The sequence below is a fragment of the Hemibagrus wyckioides genome, linkage group LG07 (assembly GCF_019097595.1).
Source record: "Hemibagrus wyckioides isolate EC202008001 linkage group LG07, SWU_Hwy_1.0, whole genome shotgun sequence".
NCBI lineage: Eukaryota > Metazoa > Chordata > Actinopteri > Siluriformes > Bagridae > Hemibagrus > Hemibagrus wyckioides.
Window position 1 is genome coordinate 30,586,240 of NC_080716.1, and position 21,941 is coordinate 30,608,180.

At 39.5% G+C, this 21,941-nt stretch overlaps 1 protein-coding gene across 2 annotated transcripts in view; it reads right to left on the bottom strand.

Annotated features, from left to right (window-relative positions):
- The window catches only part of dnajb6b (DnaJ heat shock protein family (Hsp40) member B6b), a 37,219-nt gene extending 17,378 nt beyond the window's left edge, over positions 1–19,841 (bottom strand). The window contains exons 1-8 of one of the 2 annotated variants that reach the window (XM_058395449.1): positions 19,569–19,841; positions 13,247–13,345; positions 11,373–11,482; positions 6,395–6,457; positions 6,196–6,300; positions 3,332–3,478; positions 2,104–2,269; positions 1,941–2,011 (exon numbers count right to left, since the gene is read on the bottom strand). In XM_058395449.1, coding sequence (XP_058251432.1) covers positions 1,941–2,011; positions 2,104–2,269; positions 3,332–3,478; positions 6,196–6,300; positions 6,395–6,457; positions 11,373–11,482; positions 13,247–13,308 — 724 coding nt within the window. In that variant the 5' untranslated portion in view covers positions 13,309–13,345; positions 19,569–19,841. Of the gene's footprint in view, positions 1–1,289; positions 2,012–2,103; positions 2,270–3,331; positions 3,479–6,195; positions 6,301–6,394; positions 6,458–11,372; positions 11,483–13,246; positions 13,346–19,568 lie in introns of those variants that run through there. The other variant, XM_058395450.1, reaches the window with a different exon arrangement.
- Positions 19,842–21,941: the final 2,100 nt, after the last annotated feature.

Genomic DNA, 21,941 nt, shown 5'->3' on the forward strand with positions numbered 1-21,941 from the left:
ACACAAGCTTTACCCAAAACTAGCCACGCCCACTTTGCATTAAAAAAAAGGCTTTTAGAGACTACTCTGATGTTTCTGTGCAGATTGTATCATGAGACCAACAATAACCTCAAGCCACGTTCCTGTTATCCTTGCATGTCACTAGTAGGTGTTCCCCTCCTTCTATTGGTTGCCAAAGTAATAACATTTATCAGCATTTCCACTTTGCAACAAATCAATGAAACATTCTGGATGGAGATTTAGCGTTTGTTTGTCTATCAATCTGCATCGTATCATAGGAGACGAAGAAGCAGCAGCATGCTCTCTACTGCCTTTGCTCCCGCTGGTGCACCGAGTCGCTCCGTATTTGCATAAAGTTCGACTTTTATCAGCTTTGCTGCATCAGTTGAACACGTCTGAATCTAGTGTCTGGCGCTCGCCATCACTCATGTGTTCAGAAGTCATCAATGAGTAGAAAACAATCGATCTCTAGTCGCTTGGAGTCGCTGAACGAGTGAACGCAGCATAACGTAGCAGTATTGTCCATTCAAGATGACTGTGATGTCATTAGTCTTGTTTTATAATACCGCAGGAACACACACACACAAACACACACACACACACACACACAACACAGATGGATTTGCAGTAGCATTCTGCTATTTCTACTTGTGAATGTTGAGTTCCTGTAGCTGCAGGTTTCAAAAATTCTCCCCGGGGCCGAACTTCTCGTCCAACAACTCACAGTGTGTTGTAACACACCACATACCAAAACACACACACACACAAAAGGTCACAGTGTGAGACCTGTGGAGAATGTTACTTACTCTCACTGGGACATAGTTTTAAAAAAACCAAAAACATTTCATTCATATCTATCGTTTGCAGATTGTTTTGTGTTTCCATAGTAACAACTGTCTGGCATCCTTCAAGATAATCATCCAACACCTTCTGACCAATCAGAATCCAGAACTCAACAGTGCTGTGGTGAAATATAAGGTGTGTTAAATAGCTGATTTTGTCTGTTTTTTCCCCTGCTTTCCTCAGATGTAACAGAATATCTGAGGTCTTTAAATTGATGCGTTAAGTGTGACTTCACTTGTAACTCCGCCGAGACGTGTCCGTGTGATTAGTCAGCATGTTAGAGGCATGTGGGGGGGATTAGCAAGTTATTAGCACAGAGTGTGCTTTAATGATTTGTGAAACACACGTGAGGCAGGAAATAGGCAAAACGTGAAACACACACAAAGTTACTGGTGAAATCGAAACAGAGAAAGCGTGAGTGCACACAACTTCCACAAAACATTTTATTGAACCAGAAACCTTTATTTATTTACACAAAAAATCCTATGCACATATTTATATTAACAATATATTAATATTCATGAGATATTAATAATTAGTAACAGTGTCAGAGCTGGAGGTTATGTAACAGTCACGAGAACAACCACATGAGAAGCCGCTGGTGTCACTGGCAAAACCATGCAGTGGTGATCAGAAATAATATGGCCAACACACAGCTAATAATAATAATAATAATAATAATAATAATACACATTAGTTAGTATTAAATTAGTCCTAAGATACAGGAATGTACACAGTGATTGGTGAAAGCAGATAATGAGGATGGGAGTTAAATATTACAGAGGAATGGACCGCCTCTGGATGGTTCAGTGAAGTAAAGAGAAATAAAGACATTTTATTTTTTAACAAAAAACAATATTACAATAAATAAATTTCCTGGATGAATATTCTATGAGATGGAGTGTATGATATGTTGGTGGAATGTTGTACAGAGAGAGAGAGAGAGAGAGAGAGAGTGCTGTCCTCCTGAACACTGGGCACAGGTTGTGTTTTGGAAATTTTTTGGTCTGGCTTAGATTTTTATTATTATTATTTTTTTATTATTATTTTCTGCTGGAATGGTCACATGTTCTGGATTCGCATGAGCTGCTCCCTACCATTAACTGTGAGAGACTTCAGCTGGCCATCTTCCTCAACCTCCACCCGCTCCTGACCGTTCTCCACGATGCTACATGCAAACACACACACGATCATGAACATACTTCACACACACGGCTGCATATCACTCTTCTCTGGTGCGAGGTGTGATGTGTTCAGTACCGTTTCGTGGTGATCCTTCTGCCGTTGATGAACTTGGTGGAGGTGGACACAGAACGGAAGTTCCCCATGCTGCCGCCGCCTCCTCTTCCTCCACCGCCGCCACCGAATGATGATGAGGAGAAAGAGGTGAAGCTTCCTCCACCCATGGGGCCAAGAGCCGCGAAACCTACGTGATGGAGATCACAGATTGAGCTGCATCAATTTACATTTTTTTCTGGATTTAAAATAATCCTTATAGAATAGAGATGCTTCTGCAGTACAGGAGATGCATCAAGAGATGTAGACATCATAAAAATGTCTAGAATGACAGCCAAGTTGCATTTAGAAATATAAAAATTAAAAAATAATGAATTAAATTAAATTAATTAAAATATAAATATCATGAATAAAAATATTTATTAAATTAGTCTGATATTTATTCATTTAATTTTAAATAATAAAAACAGTAGACTTTTTATGCAATATATAATTTCTTTTTTTTTTTTTAAATAAAAATACTAAGTGTATAAAGATACATAAGGACGTCTAAAATATTAGTAGGAAAGCAGGTAATGACATCATGACATTAATGACATTTGACAGATGCCCTTATCCAGAGTGACTTACATTTTATTTTTGACATTTATTTTATTCATCTGAGCAATTGAGGGTTAAGGGGCTTGCTCAAGAGCCCAGCAGTGGCAGCTTGGTGGACCTGGGATTTGAACTCATAAGCATCTGATTAGAAATCGGAGGCCTTAACTACTAAGCTACTACGTCCCCAAACGTGATAGGTCATATCCCTCAGGCTTGATTTTTTTTAATGAAAAAAGGAAAAATCATCCCTGAAAAATGATCCTCTTTTCCTTAAAAATAAAGCTAATAAAATTTACACCGTCCAACTGTTTTTGTTTTTCACACGTGTAAAATGAATCAATTCAATTCGATTTTATTTGTATAGTGCTTTCAAACAATGGACATTATCTCAAAGCAGCTTTACAGAAAGTATAGAAATATAGAAAAAATTATAAAGTTTAATGGGGCTTTAATGGGGTGAGGGTGGGTGATTATACAAAGATGACAAATTGATTGCATTTGTTGGGGGAAAAAAATTTGTCATCTTGGATAAATGACACTAAAACAACTCTCAGCTGTTTCTGTGAGGTTAAAATACATGTCACAACTTTCACATCCATCACCACGCCTAGGTGAGTACAAGCACACAACCGCAACCTACACACACACATACCTGAGTCAAAGCCTGAGAAGCCTCCGAACGAAGGGAATCCCCCAAAACCAGGGAAGAAGGAGGGACCAGTTCGACTCCTCATTCCTCTCTGCCTCCGGCTGCCACCAAACCCAAAGAAATCGTCAAATGGGTCGAAGGGGTCGTCTCCTAAAACACAACAGAGAAGTGTGTACATGTCAGGTTTGTCTAGTGTACTTTATTTCTGTCACATCATTCTTAAAACAGATTGGATTTTATGTCACACAATGGATTCAATTTTTCTTTTCTTTTTTTAAATAAATGAGTGGACAGGGAACAAAACCTTCCTCCTGCTGCTGAGTTCGGTCAGAAATTCTTGGTTCATTTTATTTCCAGCCCTTGTGCAGGTTTATATCAATGAGTTCAGTTTAATACATGATTGTTTCTATAGTAGCGGCTCATTCACAGATCCACATCAAAACTGTCGATATGGTAAGGTTTGTAAAGCTGTAATGTTAGGGTTTATGCTCTACACACAGAGAGAGAGAGAGAGAGAGAGAGAGAGCGAGAGAGAGAGAGAATTGATTAATTCTTTAATCAATTTAAATTTATTGATAAACTGCTGCGACTTTATAATTTCAGTTAAACAGCACAATTCTGTTTATTCTTGATTTATTTCCTTATTATTCTGCAGTATTTAGTTTTGTTCCAGCATTGATTAAACCTGAGTGATATTCTGTTGGAATCAATCTGTATGACGCATTCACAGTCACAGCTTGTTTGAACCGTTAGAATAGACGTCACTCGCTGCTGTACACAGTGGCCTTTGGTGTTTTGATGTTCCAGAGGCTGTGTTGAACGGTCGATATAACGGCATGTGTTTAACACACCCAGACACGCTAAATATGGCAAGGGCACTTCCACGCGGCCGAGAAGAGACTCTGCATCACCAGACAGGAATGCTTTCTCAAATAGCTCCCGTATAAAACACAAGGGCCTGAGGCAAGCGGGAAAGTGTGTGTGTGTTCAGTTGAAATATTTAGGCATGGCCTGCGTGTGCGGCTATAAATCCTGAAATCAGTACGAGGACAAGGTGTGTTTACACACTGAAAGACAAGAAGGTTGTGATAGTTTGGAATAAACCCTATGTGTGTATGGATGACACTGTGTGTGTGTGTGTGTGTGTGTGTGTGTGTGTGTGTGTGTGTACAAAAGGTCAAACTCTGTTCATAACCGTTTCTAACATTTTTAGAGTCCCACGTTTTTTGTTTTTTTTTCTTCCCCCTTGCTTCACTGCATCAAAACACATTCTCTACATTTTGGCTGCATGACCCACCGTTCAGACCTTCCATCCTTCATGGACATGCCGTGTGGGAGCTCTGAATTTCAACATCGTGGAACAAGTTATCATTTTTTCTTTTCTTTTTTTTTCCTTCTCTACTAAGCTTGCTGCTTTAGATTTAACCAAACATGGTCAGCTTTTCAGCAGTCAGATGTTTGGAATATTTATTAAAACATCTAATTGCTAAAAAAGACATTCTCACAGCACTTCCCAGGCAAGGAAGACCTCGTATTTTCACCTCACTTTCATTAGGATTCATGCAAATCTACAGGACTGAGGTGCTTGATGGGCAAAGCTCCATGCCATGACCAGAAAGCTGGAAATTCAAATCCTGACCTTTTAATCTTCAGCTCAGCTCTATGTACATAGACTGCATGCTGAATGTGGCTTAAATTCAGCTCCAGAATTATTGGCACCCTTGGAAAGGATGGGTTAAAAAATGCAGCTATGAAAAAATGTCTTCAGGGTTAATTATTTAATCATTTATTACTATAAAACAATGTTAAAGTAGTAGAAGATAACATAAGAAATAGCCTTTATTTGTCACATATACATTACAGCACAGTGAAATTCTTTCTTCACATATCCCATCCTTGGAGGTCAGAGCGCAGGGTCAGCCATGATACAGTGCCCCTGGAGCAGAGAGGGTTAAGGGCCTTGTTCAAGGGCCCAACAGTGGCAACTTGGCGGTGCTGGGGCTTGAACCCCCGATCTTCCGGTCAACAAACCAGAGCATTAACCACTTAAGCTACCACAGCCCAATCTTTTGATCCTCCCCGTCGGGGAATTGAACCCCAGTCTTCCACATGACAGGCAGAGAAATTGTCCACTATACTAACGAGGAGTTGCAATTAGCATTGATTTGTTATGTAATTTAAGAACCTGAACCTCAACCCGGGATCCTAAGGCTGGGAATCTAAGACCAAGGACCTAAGGCCAGGAACCTGAACCCGGGATCCTAAGGCTGGGAATCTAAATCCAGGGACCTAATTCCAGAAACCTGAACCTGGGATACTAAGGCTGGAAATTTGAGAATGTGGACCTTACACCAGGAAACTGATCCTGGGATACTGAGGCTGGCAATCCAAGTCCAGGGACCTAATGCCAGGAACATGAACTCGGGATCCTAAGGCTGGGAATCTAAGACCAAGGACCTAAGGCCAGGAACCTGAACCTGGGATCCTAAGGCTGGGAATCTAAGACATTAGTATTGTGATTTGTTATGTACAGAGTTTACAGCATTCAATCTGATGCCACCACATCACATAAATTATAAAAAAAAAATTCATTAAATTCACAGCACCATTTTAAAAGAAATTACACGTTGTTGATTAAGGTTGGATTTCAGATTATAAATAAATGTGTAAGATTTTTAGACCATTTTTTAAAAATTACTTTGTGTATACAAGAAAATGTATAAGTGTGTATATATGTATATATATATATATATATATATATATATATATATGTATATATATATATATATATATATATATATATATAAAAATCATGTTATTTGCATATATTTGCAAGCTCATCATTAAGGAAAGATGATAAGTCTTACCGAAGAAATCTGCGAATGGATCTCTGCCTCCGAAGAATTCCCTGAAAACATCTTCAGGGTTACGGAATGTGAACACGCCACCGAAATGGTCATCATAATGCCCTCCTGAAGGAAACAGAGCATTTACTTAAGAGAACTTAAAACACTAAAATCAATATAAAGACTGAAAATGGTTCATATAGATCAAGTGGATCATTACCTCTTCCTCCACCTCCAGACAGGGCATCTTTGCCATATCTGTCATATAAACTACGCTTGTTTTCTGAAAGCAAAAAAAACATACAGCAATTTTAAATAAAAGTGATCAGAATGTTTATTCTTGTTTAAGTGTTAAAAGAAAGGACAGAACTGCCAACACTTCCTGAAAGTGTATGCTGACACACTCACACCTGAACCTGGGATCCTAAGTCTGGGAATCTAAATCCAGGGACCTAACTCCAGAAACCTGAACCCAGGATACGAAGGCTGAAAATTTAAGAATGGGGACCTAAGGCCAGGAACCTCAACTCGGGATTCTAAGGCTGGGAATCTAAGACCAGGGACCTAAGGTCAGGAACCTCAACCCAAGACTGTGAATCTAAGTACTTAAAGCCAAGAACCAGAGTCTGGAATCCACCAGGAACACATGTCCAGGAACATATCCACAGATATTTAAGGCTGGGGTTCATTTTGCACACAAGTTCTACTGAAGTGAACATCTGACCTCTCTTTTGAAGCGGACCAGAAAGTTTCCCAGTTTTAATGAAATTACCAAATATACTTTTATTTTATTAACAGCCTTTCAGAATAGTCATATGTAGCCAGATTTAAATGGATACTACCATGGCAGCCCATATATCAATTTCTGAACCTCTGTCTGAACCAGTCACCTAACAGCTCTCTGTGACAAACATTTACCCTGACACTCGTAACTTCATGACCTTTGTTTTAACCCCATGACATTTTTAGATGACTCAAAATTAACCTGTCGCTCTGTGACTCCACAGGACCTTAAATTATCTCATCACATATATACATTGACTCTCAGTCACTTCTCTAATCAGAAACATTGCTCTATATGACCTTATGCTGATCTTTCTGGTATTATACTACATTTTTTCCAGCAGTGACCTCTGGTACAGGTCAAAATGGAAGAGAAAGGTAATGAGACAAATGGGGAGATGATCTGTAGAGAAATCATAAAACTTTACAGTTGGGTATTCAAGGTTTGTGATGCAACTCTTACATTTCTGGCATTTGGCAGGTGCCCTTATCCAGAGCGTCTTACAATTTCTCTCATTTTATACAACTGAGCAACTGAGGGTTTAGGGCCTTGCTCACAGGTCCAGCAGTGGCAGTTTGATGGACCTGGGTTTGAATCTCATGACCTTACAATCAGTAGTCCAACACCTTAACCACTCCACTACCATGTCCCCTAACTCTTCAATTGAGCAAATATTGTATGCAAGTCATAATTTCACTTTAGTATCCAAGTTACTGGAAAGCCATGTGACATGTAAACACACTAAAACCATTTCATCAAAACTCCAATTTCCACCCAAATCACAAACTTCTTAAAGAGACACCTCTCTCAGCTTAAGAGCCAAGATTCCATGTAATGATAAAAAATGAAAACAACAAGGTAAAAAGTTGTTTCTTCTCAGTGTGGAACAGAGATCTTCCACACCTGTTTGACCAATTTTCTGTATTCCACTGTCAGTATTAGGGCAAAAATGACACTATTTAACTTCGGGAAAGGAAGAGGGAAAAAAAAAGTGTGCATAGAAAAGACAAATCACCCAAGCAGAAAAATAATAAATCAATAAAAACAAAATGCTTGATAAATGGTTTTATATATATATATATATATATATATATATATATATATATATATATATATATATATACACATAATTGCATTATGTTTATTTTCTTGGTTCAAATCTCTCTCAAAGCTCTGTCCTTTGGCTCGGTTTATGCCTCATGGCTCAGTTTAATGGCTCACCAACAAAAAAAATCTAACAAAATACCCCCTCCCATTTGATTCACTTCCTGAAGATGATTCAGAGTTGAATCACGTTCTTACTACGATGAAACCGTGCCCGAGTTGACTAGGATGTTCTCAGTCCTCATACAAATGTGATTGCTCAATTCAAATGGACTAAATTCTTCCACTAAATAAGAAACCAGAGAGTGGAAGAGCTGTTCTACACTTCTGCCATCAACATGTCACAGCATATAGCTTCTTCCATGTCTGTTTTTAGTCTATTGATGCAATATTGATTTTCTTTACACATCTCAACTGAAAAAAAACTTGAGCTGCTCTCGTCAGTGTGACAAAATGTCACCTCGAAAAGTCTCAAGGTCTATTTACACTTTATCTAAGGAAAGGGACTGTGACTGAACCAAGAGGAGCAAAGAGGTGGAAAGATTATCAGACAAACACAAACCCTGAGCACCTCCTTCTTTTTCCCACTCAAACACTGACATCTGCTTATAGAAAAATGATATAGATCATTCTTTTTCCTCAGGAAATGAAACACAGAGACTTGCCGTTGCTGCCAAGTGAAGAAACAACAGAAGTTAATCTACTTTCCATCTAAGTGACAGACAGAAATCTCTTCCAACAGCTGGAGACGCTTTTGACCTAAAGGAGGGTTAATAACGACTGTCCCTCACACACAAACACACACACACACACACCCCATGAGTGTACAGAATGTAATGTCTCTCACAGAGTCTCAAAAGAAAATCTGATCCGATAAGAAACCAGTCTGATAGTCAGGGAGTTTATTTATATTTAAGGTCTCAAAGTACAACCCTCAGCAGTAGAATGACTCATAGCCATGTTTAAAAGCTTCACAGGCAGGATTTTATGGGTAACATGAGGGACATTACAGGGTTTTTGTCCATAATCCCATGTGGAATGAGCGTCCAAATCTATATGCGTCATTAAATAAGGAAACAATTGCTGTTGAAGAATAAAGGAGCTGATTAAATGGTTATTTTTTATATAACAGCAAGTGTTTTTTTTCCATTTATACCACAGTAATATATTTAATTTTGTTTATTAAAGAACACATCGCAATGTTTATCCATTTATCGTTACATTCAACATTAATTAGAGTTTCTGATCTCACTTGCGTTATAGCAGCAATAAACGGTCAGTCCCTCATTAGCCTCTCTTTATTCTCTCTCTTGAAGTCAGTAAGACAAAATAAAACAAAAACAAAGCACTGACACTGGAGACTCCTTCATTAAAGGCTGGAGTCCATGTGAATGAGCTGTTGCTATAGAAACAATAACGGAGTAGAACGAGCACATTGATTTAAAGCTGCACTGCCATCTGAGCTGCTGTTAGAGAAATGTAATCAGCAAATTCTGACCAATCGGAGTCCAGACCTTAGCAATGCTGTGGTGTAAAATAAAGAGAAATAACACAAATTAACCCGAAGATACCACATTTTGGCAAGTAAACATACAACATATTCAAATTATATTATAACTAACGCCCTGAGCAATTTAAACAGCAGATAATGCCCTTAATCCCTAACGATCTTGAGAAAACTCTGCACCACATGGGATATTACCGTTATTACTGCTTTATTTGAGTCTCAGGAAGTCAGTTATTCCACTCTTCTCTGTTAGTCAGAGTGACACTGACCAATCGTGGGTGTCTGTGAGCTCATTTATAGTGAAGGGGATGGATAAAACTGCCCTGTGACTCAGCATGAAGAGCAGCTGAAACACTGTGGTGGTTCAATATCTCAGAGGAAGCACATGCTAACCCACACCATTTGTGAGCTGTAGATATTACACGATAAGGGAGAGCTAGATAGTGGGTGGGCAATTAGCAAATGCATGTAGTCTGCCTAAACTCAACCCCAAACTGCCACCTAATGACCATGAAATGTGAATGACTAATGTATTACACATAGATCAAGAGTGTTCAACTAAAATGGGTAAAAAGTTCAGTTACATAACATTACATACAATAAATAAATAAATACAACAACAAATCATTTTTAACTATTTCCATGGCAACAACAGTTTCCAACAGGCCAACATTTAACCATTAATAATTACCCTATTGCTGTGAATAAAATAAAATAGTTTGTTTTGTTTTAAAATGGTGCTTTGTGTCAATTAATGTCCAAATAGCAATTTTTTTAAAATTACATAAATGAAATATTTCCCATTCTGACCTAATTTCAATACTCTTATTGCTATACTCTTGTAATCTTATTAAAAAATAATAAAAAAATATAAAAAAAATAAATAAATAAATCAACATAAACACATATGACTGGGTAAACCACTATAGAGGATCTGCTACAGAAGTCGTGAAAAAACTGATCTCAGACATTTGGCCATGTTGGGATCTTGAACGTATTTGGATTAATACCAAAATCTAATCATTTCTTCTAGCTACAGTGATAATTCCATATAACCCTGCAAAAGTTCAACCTCTCACTTTGGAGATATCACACTGATGAGAATCTCAGACATGTCAGAGGAATAATAATAATAATAATTAGGCATAAATGTGACTCAGCAGCCAGTGAGAAAGACAGATAATTGGTCTCACAAGGGAATTCGCATTATTACATCAGCCAAAAATGAACTTAAAAATGTCAGTCATAAAAGAATATAGTTAGTGATGCAAACCTGCTAAACCTGAAGAGGAGAAATGTGAAGTCCTACACAAGGAGGGGACATTTTTGGGGGCCAAAATTTTGGTGCATCCCTAATTCGGTACATTGGATGTTAACTGCATTCTTGTCTAATCTTCTAAAAACATTTTATAAAAAAGATTCGATTTTGCCAACATTAATGAGCAAAAAGTTCTGATAAACAAGAAGAATGGGTGGGGCTTGATTATTGATATGAAATGTGAAAGGGGGAGGGGCTTGCAAGTGATCTTTTAATATTGGATAGTTCAAAACACCTACGCGTCTGTCCAGATTCATACGTAATTTGTTTTGTTGGGGGATTTGACATATTTTGAAGTGATTGTTGGGACTCATAGCAGTGTACTCCACTGTTAAAATACAAAGTTCCTACACAGAATTTGAATAAAATTTGGCAGAAATAAAGTATTCCAAGACAAGAGCTACCAACACAAGTTAAAACAACCCAATGTTTTTTCAAGTCTGCTTCTCTTTTAAGCAGGTAATGAAGCAAAAGCTGACATTTACCATCTGACAGGACTTCATAAGCTTCAGAGATCTCCTTAAATCTCCTCTCAGCCTCTTCTTTGTTGTCTGGATTTTTATCTGGGTGCCATTTTAAAGCCAATTTTCTGTACCTGTAAAAGATAGACAGAAATAGAGAGATAGATTAGTTATAAAATTACTTATAGGTCATCTCTAAGATCCCAGGGAAAACTGTAAAAGAATTTGCACGCACTACGAGTTTGAAAGCAAAGCTTTGGACACAAAAATGACAAGACAATTCATCTTAGAAAATGGCTCTGCTTTAACCAGCCGTCAGGTGTCGAGGTAATCTCAGCATCTCTGTGTGTATGTAGAGAAACGGCAGGGTCAGCAACGCTAATCCAACAACACAGCAAAGCATACGCTTCATAATAGTGGGGGGGATTTACTTATAGACCAAAAAGAAAACACCAAAACACAAAAGAAGCGAATTGACCTCTCTGGGATGACTGAGGCTGTGTTTGAAATCCACAAAAGTTCTCTACAACACAGCACTTTTCACAGATTTGACTGTGAATGGCTAATGTAGCAGAGTGAAGCATCATTTCAGTGAAGTTGTTTTAACTCATAAATACAATGTGCTTGACACAGGAACAGGTGATAAACTCACCATCCGTGTGGTTAAAACTGTGACAACAGCATTGTTTAGCAAATGAATAACATGGACACTATGCATTAGTTGGGTAATGAGTGAGATGATGGCCTTAGCTAGCTGACACGTGGCTTTTAAACACATTGTAAAGACACTGAGAATGAAAATGTAATAAAATTATCTGAAATATCAAATTTTCTCTCAGATGTGTTGGTAAATAACTAATAAAATACTGCCAGAAGCTCTTAAAGACATTGTAAAGACGCTATGATATGGAAAAAGGCATTAAATTGTCAGAAACCTCAGATCTTCTCTCATATGTGTTGGTAAATCACTAATAAAACACTGACAGAAGCTGTTAAAGACATGGTAAAGACACCATTATATTGAACAGGGCATTAAATTGTCAGAAACAAACATTTACCTCAGATGTGTTAGTATATCAATTAATGAAACAATAACAGAAGCTGTTAAAGACAACAGTATAATGAAAATAAGCCGAAACAGTCAGGAGCTTCAACATTTACCTCGGATATCTTGGTATAACTAAAACACTATTGGATGATGTTAAAGACAACGTGATAATGAATATAAGATGAATCAGCCAGGAACTTCAATATTCACCTCAGATATGTTGGTAGATCACTAATAAAACATTAAAAAAACTGTTAAAGACAATGTACAGACACTATGACAACGGAAATTACACACAATTATCCGGAACATAAACATTTACCTTAAAGATGTTGCCAAATTGCTAATAAAACAAAAATCTCTTTAACAAAAGCTGCTAAAAACATAAATGCTATAAAGACAATGGAAATGAGGTGAAACCATCATCTATACTCAGGTGTTTTAATAAACTGATAATAAAAACATTCCTGTATGACTAAAATGAAACTGGAAAGACACTTAGCATCAACCGCCAGCTTAATTCAACAACAACCGTAAAGTTTCACCATGACAATTATGTGTAAACTATTTTATCTGGGTATGTGTATGCTTTTTTCCACCCCAGAGAAAAATCCTAACCCTAAGACTACATGGGTTATTCATTTCTCCTTGATAGCTCTCTTGCTAACTACAGCAACGAAGCAGTGGATCAGGATAAAAAACGGTTTGTAACGGACACATAGTGTTCTGTGATCAAGTGGAAACATTGCTTTCGACTATCTGGAGTTATAATTAGTCCACCTGACCCGCTCTAACGTCCACAGTGGGTAAAAATATCAGGTGTGTAGGGAAAAGTAAAAATAACACTCACGCTTTTTTTATGTCGTCTGGAGACGCGTCTTTACGTACGCCCAGGATCTGGTAATACTCCATGATGGAGCTTCTGCTTAAGGTTTAACTCTGAGTAGATCTGGACAAGAGAGTGAACAGAGGAAGAGGAAGGGAGGGAGGGAGTGAGGGGGAGAGAGAGAAAGAGAGAGAGGTAGAGAGAGAGAGAGAGAGTTACATCAGGAAGGAATGATTGCATATAGTAAAATAGCAAACATTTATAAAATATTCAAATCACAATCATAACTTTAAAGAATAACAAACTTTCTGTAGTGAGAGTTTTACTTCCATTTATACCACAGCACCTAAAATATGTATATTTTTATCCATTTATAGTTATACTAATACTGTCGAATGTTATTTTCTTTCCCTTCAAAATACTACAAAGAGTAATCTCATTACATTACTGGAGATTTCTTCCATTAATGTCTAATACTAATAATACTAAAAAAATCTACCTTACAGGAAAGTTCACCATATCCACAATTACGTTGTTTTAAAATTATTTGGAGTGTCAGCTGTAGAAGTCCCTGTGCATGAGCTGTTACTATAGAAACCGCAATTAAAATTAATCAACTTCAAATTCTGACCAATCAGAACCCAGCTTTTTCTCAGCTATATACACTAAGCTCACATCTTTAAGAGATTGTAAAAAAATAAAATAAAATAACTAAAAACTAACTGAAAACTTGAACTCCTCATCATGAAGTGCTTGGTTTATTCAGCCTCAAACTTATGACTTGTACTCTAATCTTTAAGTCTTGGTACTTCACTAAATTAAAACTGTAATCAGTTTGTCCGCCTTCACGTAATGTTTGGTGTGCAGAAGGAGCTTGCTGCCACTTCCCTTGTCCTAGTTAGAGGATATAATGTTTTTAGTCTAAAAGTAGACGGGTTTTACTCCCAAAGGCAGTTCCTCTCGTCCTATTTTAAACGCTGATTGTATTTTTGTCCTCCCCTGACTGCCTGAGAAATTACAAAGTTCAAGGTCGAGTGGGCTAGGATTACACAATTCTACTTTTCCTGCCTGTTTCTTCAGTTCTGTTTGTAAAGATTTGTACGTCAGACCCATCAGACATGTCCAAGCACCAAATCGTGACTTGGATACTTATTTAAGAGCTCCTTGTCAATACACATTGCTCTATGGCAAAATGAGACACGGAGTTTGATTTCCATATTTCCACATATTCCACCGCTGTTTGTCACTCTCATTCCTCTCTTTAATAGTTAATAAGACAAAAATACAGCATGTTACTGAGACACAAAACGAATCTCTGACACTGGAGACCCCTTCCATAAAAGTTACATAAACATCTCCTTAATTTCACCATATGGCCATGTTACACATTACCTTGTACATAAGAACAATTGATTTATTATTACATTTTAAACAGCATTTGTCCTGTGAATGAGTTGTTGCTATAGAAACGATAAAGTACCAGGACGAATGTGTTAATGTAATATAACTATATAATGTGCTATTAATGTGCTGCTGGTGTTGAGAAATAAATCAACATCTTCTGGCCAGTCAGAATGCAGAATAGTTACCGTCTTGCATTAATTTTTTGTAAATGAGTACTATTTTATTTTTATATATATAAAAAAAAAACTTTGATACCCATTACACACAATTATAATTAGAATCAAAATGCTAATAAAAAGCAGCACACGGCAGGGTGCAATTTGATCGGCCCTACTTCCAACTTCCCGTAAAGCACCTTGAGAGAGAGAACAAGGGCAGCAGAGTGGAAAAAGGCAATTAAACACTGTCGAGAGGAAATCTGAAACACGAGCATGCCGAGAGATCCAGAGCCAGAAAGCTTGTTGTTTACGTATGAGCTTGGGCTGTTTCTTATGACCAAGACCTGACCAGAGGAGACATTTTCTTTTTTTTCTATTATTAATAAGACCTTTCAGAATGCTGCTGAATCTCTTTATCCAGATTTTAACCAAAGAAAGGATTTAGGTCATGTGTGTTCGGGGCTGTTTGCTTTTTACTTCCAGCTAGCAAAGCGAAAGGGGGAAAAAAGAAAAAGCTCGTTTTTATTTCTTTGTAATGGTCACATGACCTCCCATAGCGTTCTCAGTAACTCGGTCTCTTATGTAGACAAACTGAACAAAGATAATAAGGTGTTGAGTTACAAACTGAAGTATCTCGTTCAGCTGCTATTTATATCCACCGTGCCCTTTTCCAGCAAGCAAGCAAATACGTTTTGCCAGCACTTTTAACCCAATAGTTGGAAAACACATAGCAGAAAGGGGCTGAGATAATCAAATCACACTTGGGCGGGGAAAGTAGCAAAACTGAAACTCCAGAGAGGTTCAAACAGAGCTCTCCTATCTGAAGATCTGCTAAGGTGCTAACGGGAGCTGGGTGTGATAACTGAGATACACAGCACTGTGTGAGACCCTGGACTACAGGGAGGAAAGAAAGAAGCGAAGAAGGGAAGGTCAGGAGGATGTGTGGAATGCGGTGAAAGAGAATAGAGTCAGAAAAAGCACATCCACGGGGCTATGAGAAACCGAAAGCATGTGATGAAGCTAACCTGATCCTGATTTACAGATGTAATTTGATTCTAGACCAATCTGTGCTGCTTTTGCTAAAAAGCCGATAGTTTGATGCTGAAATGAATAGTCTATGAGATGAACATTTCCTCATTCCAAAATGCCCATGAGAGAACTCTGAATCAATTAGCTGGTTTTTGGACCCAGTACCACTGGTTTTAAATTTTCAAGAATGCATAATATATAGGGATGACACCTTCTTGTTCCAACATGACTGCACACCAGTGACCAAAGCAAGCTCCATAAAGGCATGGATGAGCGAGTTTGATGTGGAGGAACTTGACTGCCCTTCAGTCCAGAATTTGAGTCCTGACCTCAACCCCATAGAACACCTTTGGGATGAATTAGAGCAGAGACTGGGAGCCAGGACAAAAGTTTTGGGATGTCTGCCTTTACATGCACATGAATGTAATATGGAGTTGTCCCGCCCTTTACAGCGATAACAGTTTCAACTCTTCTGGGAAGGCTTTCCACAAGGTTTAGGAGTGTGTTTATGGGCATTTTTGACCATTTCTCTAGAAGCAGATTTGTGAGGTCAGGCATTGTTGTTGGAGGAGAAGGCCTGGCTCGCAGTCTCTGCTCTAATTCATCCCAAAGGTGTTCTTTGAGGTTGAGGTCAGGACTCTGTAATGTTCCTCTACACCAAACTCGCTTATCCATGTCTTTATGGACCTTGCTTGGTCACTGGTGTGCAGAACACGTTGGAACAGGAAGGGGTCATCCCCAAACTGTTCCCACAAAGCATGAAATTGTCCAAAATGTCTTGGTATGATGCTGAAGCATTAAGAGTTCCTTTCGCTGGAACTAAGGGGCCGAGCCCAACCCCTGAATGCAATGATTTGGAGGGGTGTCCCAAAACTTCTGGCAATATAGTGTAAATTTTGAGCTCCAGGTTGTCCAATGGCAGGATCTCATTCTCTCACAGCCACAAACCGAGTTCAATTCCTAGGCAGCAAATTAACCCGGCCACTGAGGGGTTAACTCCCAGTGCTGATCCCGAGCCAGGATAAAATGGGAGGGTTGCGTCAGGAAGGGCATCCGGCGTAAAACCCGTGCCAAATCAAAATATACAGATTGGACGATCCTCTGTGGCGACCCTGAACAGAGAGAAGCCACAACAACAACAACAACAACACAATATATATTATCAGATTCCAGTCTTTGACAGCTCAAAAGTTTAGTGTCAGTTCAATGGTTCAATCTGGTGCTCAGACACAGCGAGAGTTTACTGATGAATTTAGTGGTTTAGTTAACAAGACAGGAAGTGGGTTTGGGCTTTGTTTGGAATTTGTCTGGTCTGTTTAAATTAAAAACAACAAAGACATGCCTCGATATTCTCATGAACTTTAGCTTAAGAAAGCTGAACAAAGCCATGAAGGTGCTGAGTTACAAACTGAAGTATCTTACTTGACTGCTATTTATACCCAGCATGCCCTTTCCAGCTGGGATACAAGCACAGTGTCCGAAAGAACCTCCAGCACCTTTCTCCAGCTGACCTTCACTAATCTCTGTCTCATGTTCGGGTTTCTTACTCCACATGTTAACGTTCACTACCTTCAGTTCTCTAACCACATTAAGCTTTATGCACACCTATCCTTTACCCAAGTCTCTACAACTCCACAGATAGTATCAGTGACAGCAGTGTTTTTTCCCCCCCATTTCCTGTCCTGAAACTCCACCCACTGCCTCGCTGATACACTACCTGCTACAACTGACCCAGATCATCAGCCAACACTCAGGCCTTTAATCAGGTGTGTCTCCAAGCAACCAGAAAAAAACATTCAGATCAATGTCTTTGTCTCACACACACACACACACACTTCCTCTCTCTGTCTTCCACAACATATTTTAATCCTACACCAAAACACACACACATACCAAAACACACACCCAGAGATGCACAAACACACACCGACACAAACACAAACTCCCTGACACAAACACATGCTCCTCTATCACACCAGGAGACGAGTCCTATACCTGCTTGTGTGCTCATTTATGCTCCATAATGTTTAAGCTTTAAGCCCAGTATCCCAGTGGCTACAACACATGCTTGTGTGAGACAACAACGTAACCATTTCAACACAATCTTACACACCACATCAGCAACAATGCACTTATTCCTCACACCAGATACAAGATTTCAGTCGGGGAAAAAAAAAAAAAAAAAAAAAATTCCACATTTATTGTGGATTTATTCCACATTTAATTGCTGATGATCTTGGAGTTTGGATGAAACCAGAGGAGCAGAGAGAATCACCACCACTTAACTTGTGCACTTCACTCTAAATCAACAGCAGGGGGAAAAAGATCGATACACACCACAGTTTAAGCCTCAGAGTGGAGCAGATGCAGCTGGATTAATCCTATTCAGCCTTGTCCAGCTCTCACCTTTCCATCTGCTCCTTTATAAACAGATCAGTCCATCTGACCATGATGGAGCTCTGTCCACCTGAACACCAGATGTAGCCCAGAACTGAGATACACTATATTGCCAAAAGTTTTGGGACACCCCTCCAGATCACTGAATTCAGGTGTTGTTTTTCAGGGGTTGGGATCGGCCCCTTAGTTCCAGTGAAAGAAACTCTTAATGCTTCAGCTTCATACCAAGACATTTTGGACAATTTCATGCTTTTTGGGAACAGTTTGGGGATGACCCCTTCCTGTTCCAACATGAACAAAGCAAGGTCTATAAAGACATGGATGAGTGAGTTTGGTGTGGAGGAACTTGACTGGCCTGCATAGAGTCCAGACCTCAACCCCACAGAACACCTTTGGGATGAATTAGGCCAGTCAGGCTTCTCCACACCAAACTTGCTCATCCATGTCTTTATGGACCTTGCTTTATTCATGTTGGAACAGGAAGGGGTCATCCCCAAGCTGTTCCCACAAAGAGCATGAAATCATCCAAAATGTCTTAGTATGAGGCTGAAGCATTAAGAGTTCCTTTCATTGGAACTAAAGGGTCGAGACCAACCCCTGAATTCAATGATTTGAAGTGGTGTCCCAAAACTTTTGCCAATATCGTGTATGTCCGAGGCTTGTGGCTTCCAGTGATCTCAGCCAAAATGAGATCACACTGAGTAACAAGTTCACATATGTCCCATGTTTGATACTGCACTGCGATTTGTTTAAAGCTTTAAGCCAACAAATTAAGCTTTTGTGTGGACTTTAACAGCAGAACTAAATGCACAAGCTATAAATTTATCAATAAGGCGCTTGGGTTAGAACTCCTCCTGGAACATTCCCGCTACCCTGGCAACACTTCCACCTTGTTGCAACACCTCCAGTAACAGGAGAATAACTCCTGGTATCGATTATTCCACAACACATGACTGGGTGGTTCAATCAATCAGATGGACGAGATGTTTCTAGAAGGTTCTTCTGGTTGTAAAGATGTTCATTACAATATCAGGATCATAAAACACACTCTGGAAGTTTTTTTTTTCCCCCATTCAAGTCAGACAACTTCATTTCCTGTCACAGAGCCTTTTGCTTTAACGATTAACCTGAGGAAGTTTCTAGATAAACAAACAAACAAACAAACAGCCGCATCACCTGGATGTGCAGGTAAATTATTGCCCCAGGTATATTAACAGCTTTGCAGCTTATTTAAACATGTGACTGCTACATAGGGGAAAAACTCATTTCCTAAAGCTTAGTGAACATCATGTAGAGGTCAAACATCCAAAGAAAACACATGTAAATAAATACATAGACGTTGCATTTAAATGACCAACCTGCTCAGCGCGTGCCTCTGTCCTGTCCCTGACCTCCTTCCGTGAAATCCTGCAGTAATGAGAACAAAGTCACTTTATTTATATTTCAGCTCTCCGCTTGATAACGCACGCCACTTGTGACCGTAGTTCGCCTGGTTTCGGTTTAAAAAACACACGAAGGAAAATAGCAGAAGGGAGTTGTTTATAAATTCACAAGCAAGACTTTATTCCAGAGACTTCGGTCAACACGAGCGCTGCCGAACGCGCAGAACAACTCCTGCGCATGCGCCGTGAGATAAACGCGTGTCTACACCCCGTGCATGCGCCCTTCTGTTTTTTTTTTTGTACTCTGGGTTGCCATATCCGATGTTTCCCCCCATGATGTTTGTTTTTTCGGTCAAAGTTTATATAACAAGTTATTATTTCTATAGTGTCACTCTCCAGGAATTTCACGTTAAACTTTAAACAAATTAAAAACTTATATCTAAGTGTCGATGTAGTGAGGTTTGCTGTAAGGAGACGTTTATTTAACATTTATGGAAGCAGTCACCTGTGTCTTTGAAACAGCCAGAAAAAACGGGGGGGGGGGACACAATCGTTGGACACAAACTGGAGACAGTGAGGAACAGGAGTTCACTGAACAAACTGCTCTCCATCATGGACGATCTATCTCACCTGCTTACATCTTAAATAGTGTCTAATCTTTTACTGTTCTTGCTCTGTTACATTAATAATCCATATTTAATCTCACATTAACCAGATCACATGTGCCTCAAACCAATCTCTGTTGTCACCTCGTACAGACACAGGCACTCATTCATGGAGCAGAGGCAATCTCATCTACCCTCCTCTGTCTCAGTCTCAAACAGTGGTGGTAGGTGGGCTCTGGATTTGCCAGACTGGCAGACTGGTAAGGAAGGCTGATTTCATCTCAGCTTTAATCTCCCTGGCACTAACCGAGACCTGGATATCCCCACAGAACACTGCTACACCGTCTGCTCTATCCTCTGCCTGTGCTTTCTCTCACTCACCACAAGAATCAAGCAGTGTTGGTACAGATCTGCTGTTGTCACGGAGATGGTGTTTCACGCCTCTCCCATTGTCTAACCATCTCTTCTTTTGAATTCCATGCAGTTTCGGTTACCTCTTCAATCAACCTCTTCATCATTGTCATTTACCATGCTCCTGGTTCCCTAGGAGACTTTATAGAATAAATGGACAGACTCCTCAGTGCCTTTCCTTCTGACAGTGCCCCTCTGACAGTCCTTGGAGTTTTCAACCTCCCCTCCGACGAGCTTCAGTCTTCTTGCCTCTTCTTGACTCTTCTGGATTCATTCTCCTTCTCATTCAACAGCTGCCCTCCGACACACAATGGAGGAAAGGTCCTGGATCTGGTCTTCACTTGTCCTTCCCCAGCTACAGACATGTCTGCTACCCCACTTCACACCTACGATCATCACTTGGTACCCTTCACGGTCACTCTCCCTGTCCTACCTAAATGTAACTCCCAGCATCTCTTTCTTACCAGTCAAAACCTTCAATCTATCTCCCCTTCCTCTGTAGCTTCCAGCACTCCTTTATCTCGCCCTGACCATGACTCCCTTTCCCCCCTACCATTGGACTCGGCTACACACACTTTTCTAACTTTTCATGAACCTTCTCTGCCCTGTGTCCAATGAGCCCAGAAAGACTTCTTGTCCTGCTCCTTGGTTGTCCGATGTGCTGTGCAACAATCAGAGAGAACTACAATCAGCAGAGAAGAAGTGGGAGAAATCTAAACTCGACACTGATCTCATCTCTTACCGTGCTCTCATGTTCAAATTCTCTTCAGACTTTTGCCAAGATTGCCTTCTACATGGAAAAGCAGGAAACTTCTGCACAAGATCCTTGAAAGCTCCACAACATCTTCTCTTCACTACTTATGTCTCCAGCTCCACCTGCTCCATCCTCCCTGACTGTTAAAGACTTTTGCCCCCTTTTACAGCGAGAAGATTGAGAAGATCTTCCAGACCTTCATTCTGACCCAACTTCATCTAGATTACACAGCCAGGACTCCCCTACTCCTTCATTGTGAAACTACATGCTGCTAGATCAGCCATCTGTCCTCATCCTCCTCGACCTTTCTGCAACATTTGACACAGTAAACCATAAGACTCTCTTGTCCACCCTCAGGAGTCTTGAAATTTGTGGAACAGCATGGGAATGATTTGCTTCCTACCTGGATGGTTGCTCATATCAGGTAACATGGAAGGGATTGACATCTGCTCCACGCAGACTTTCCACTTGTGGAAACTTGTTTTCAACCTGCCTAAGTTCTCCCACACCACCCAACTGCTGCATTCCTACCACTGGTTTCCAGTAGCTGCACGCATCAGATTCAAAACACTAATGCTT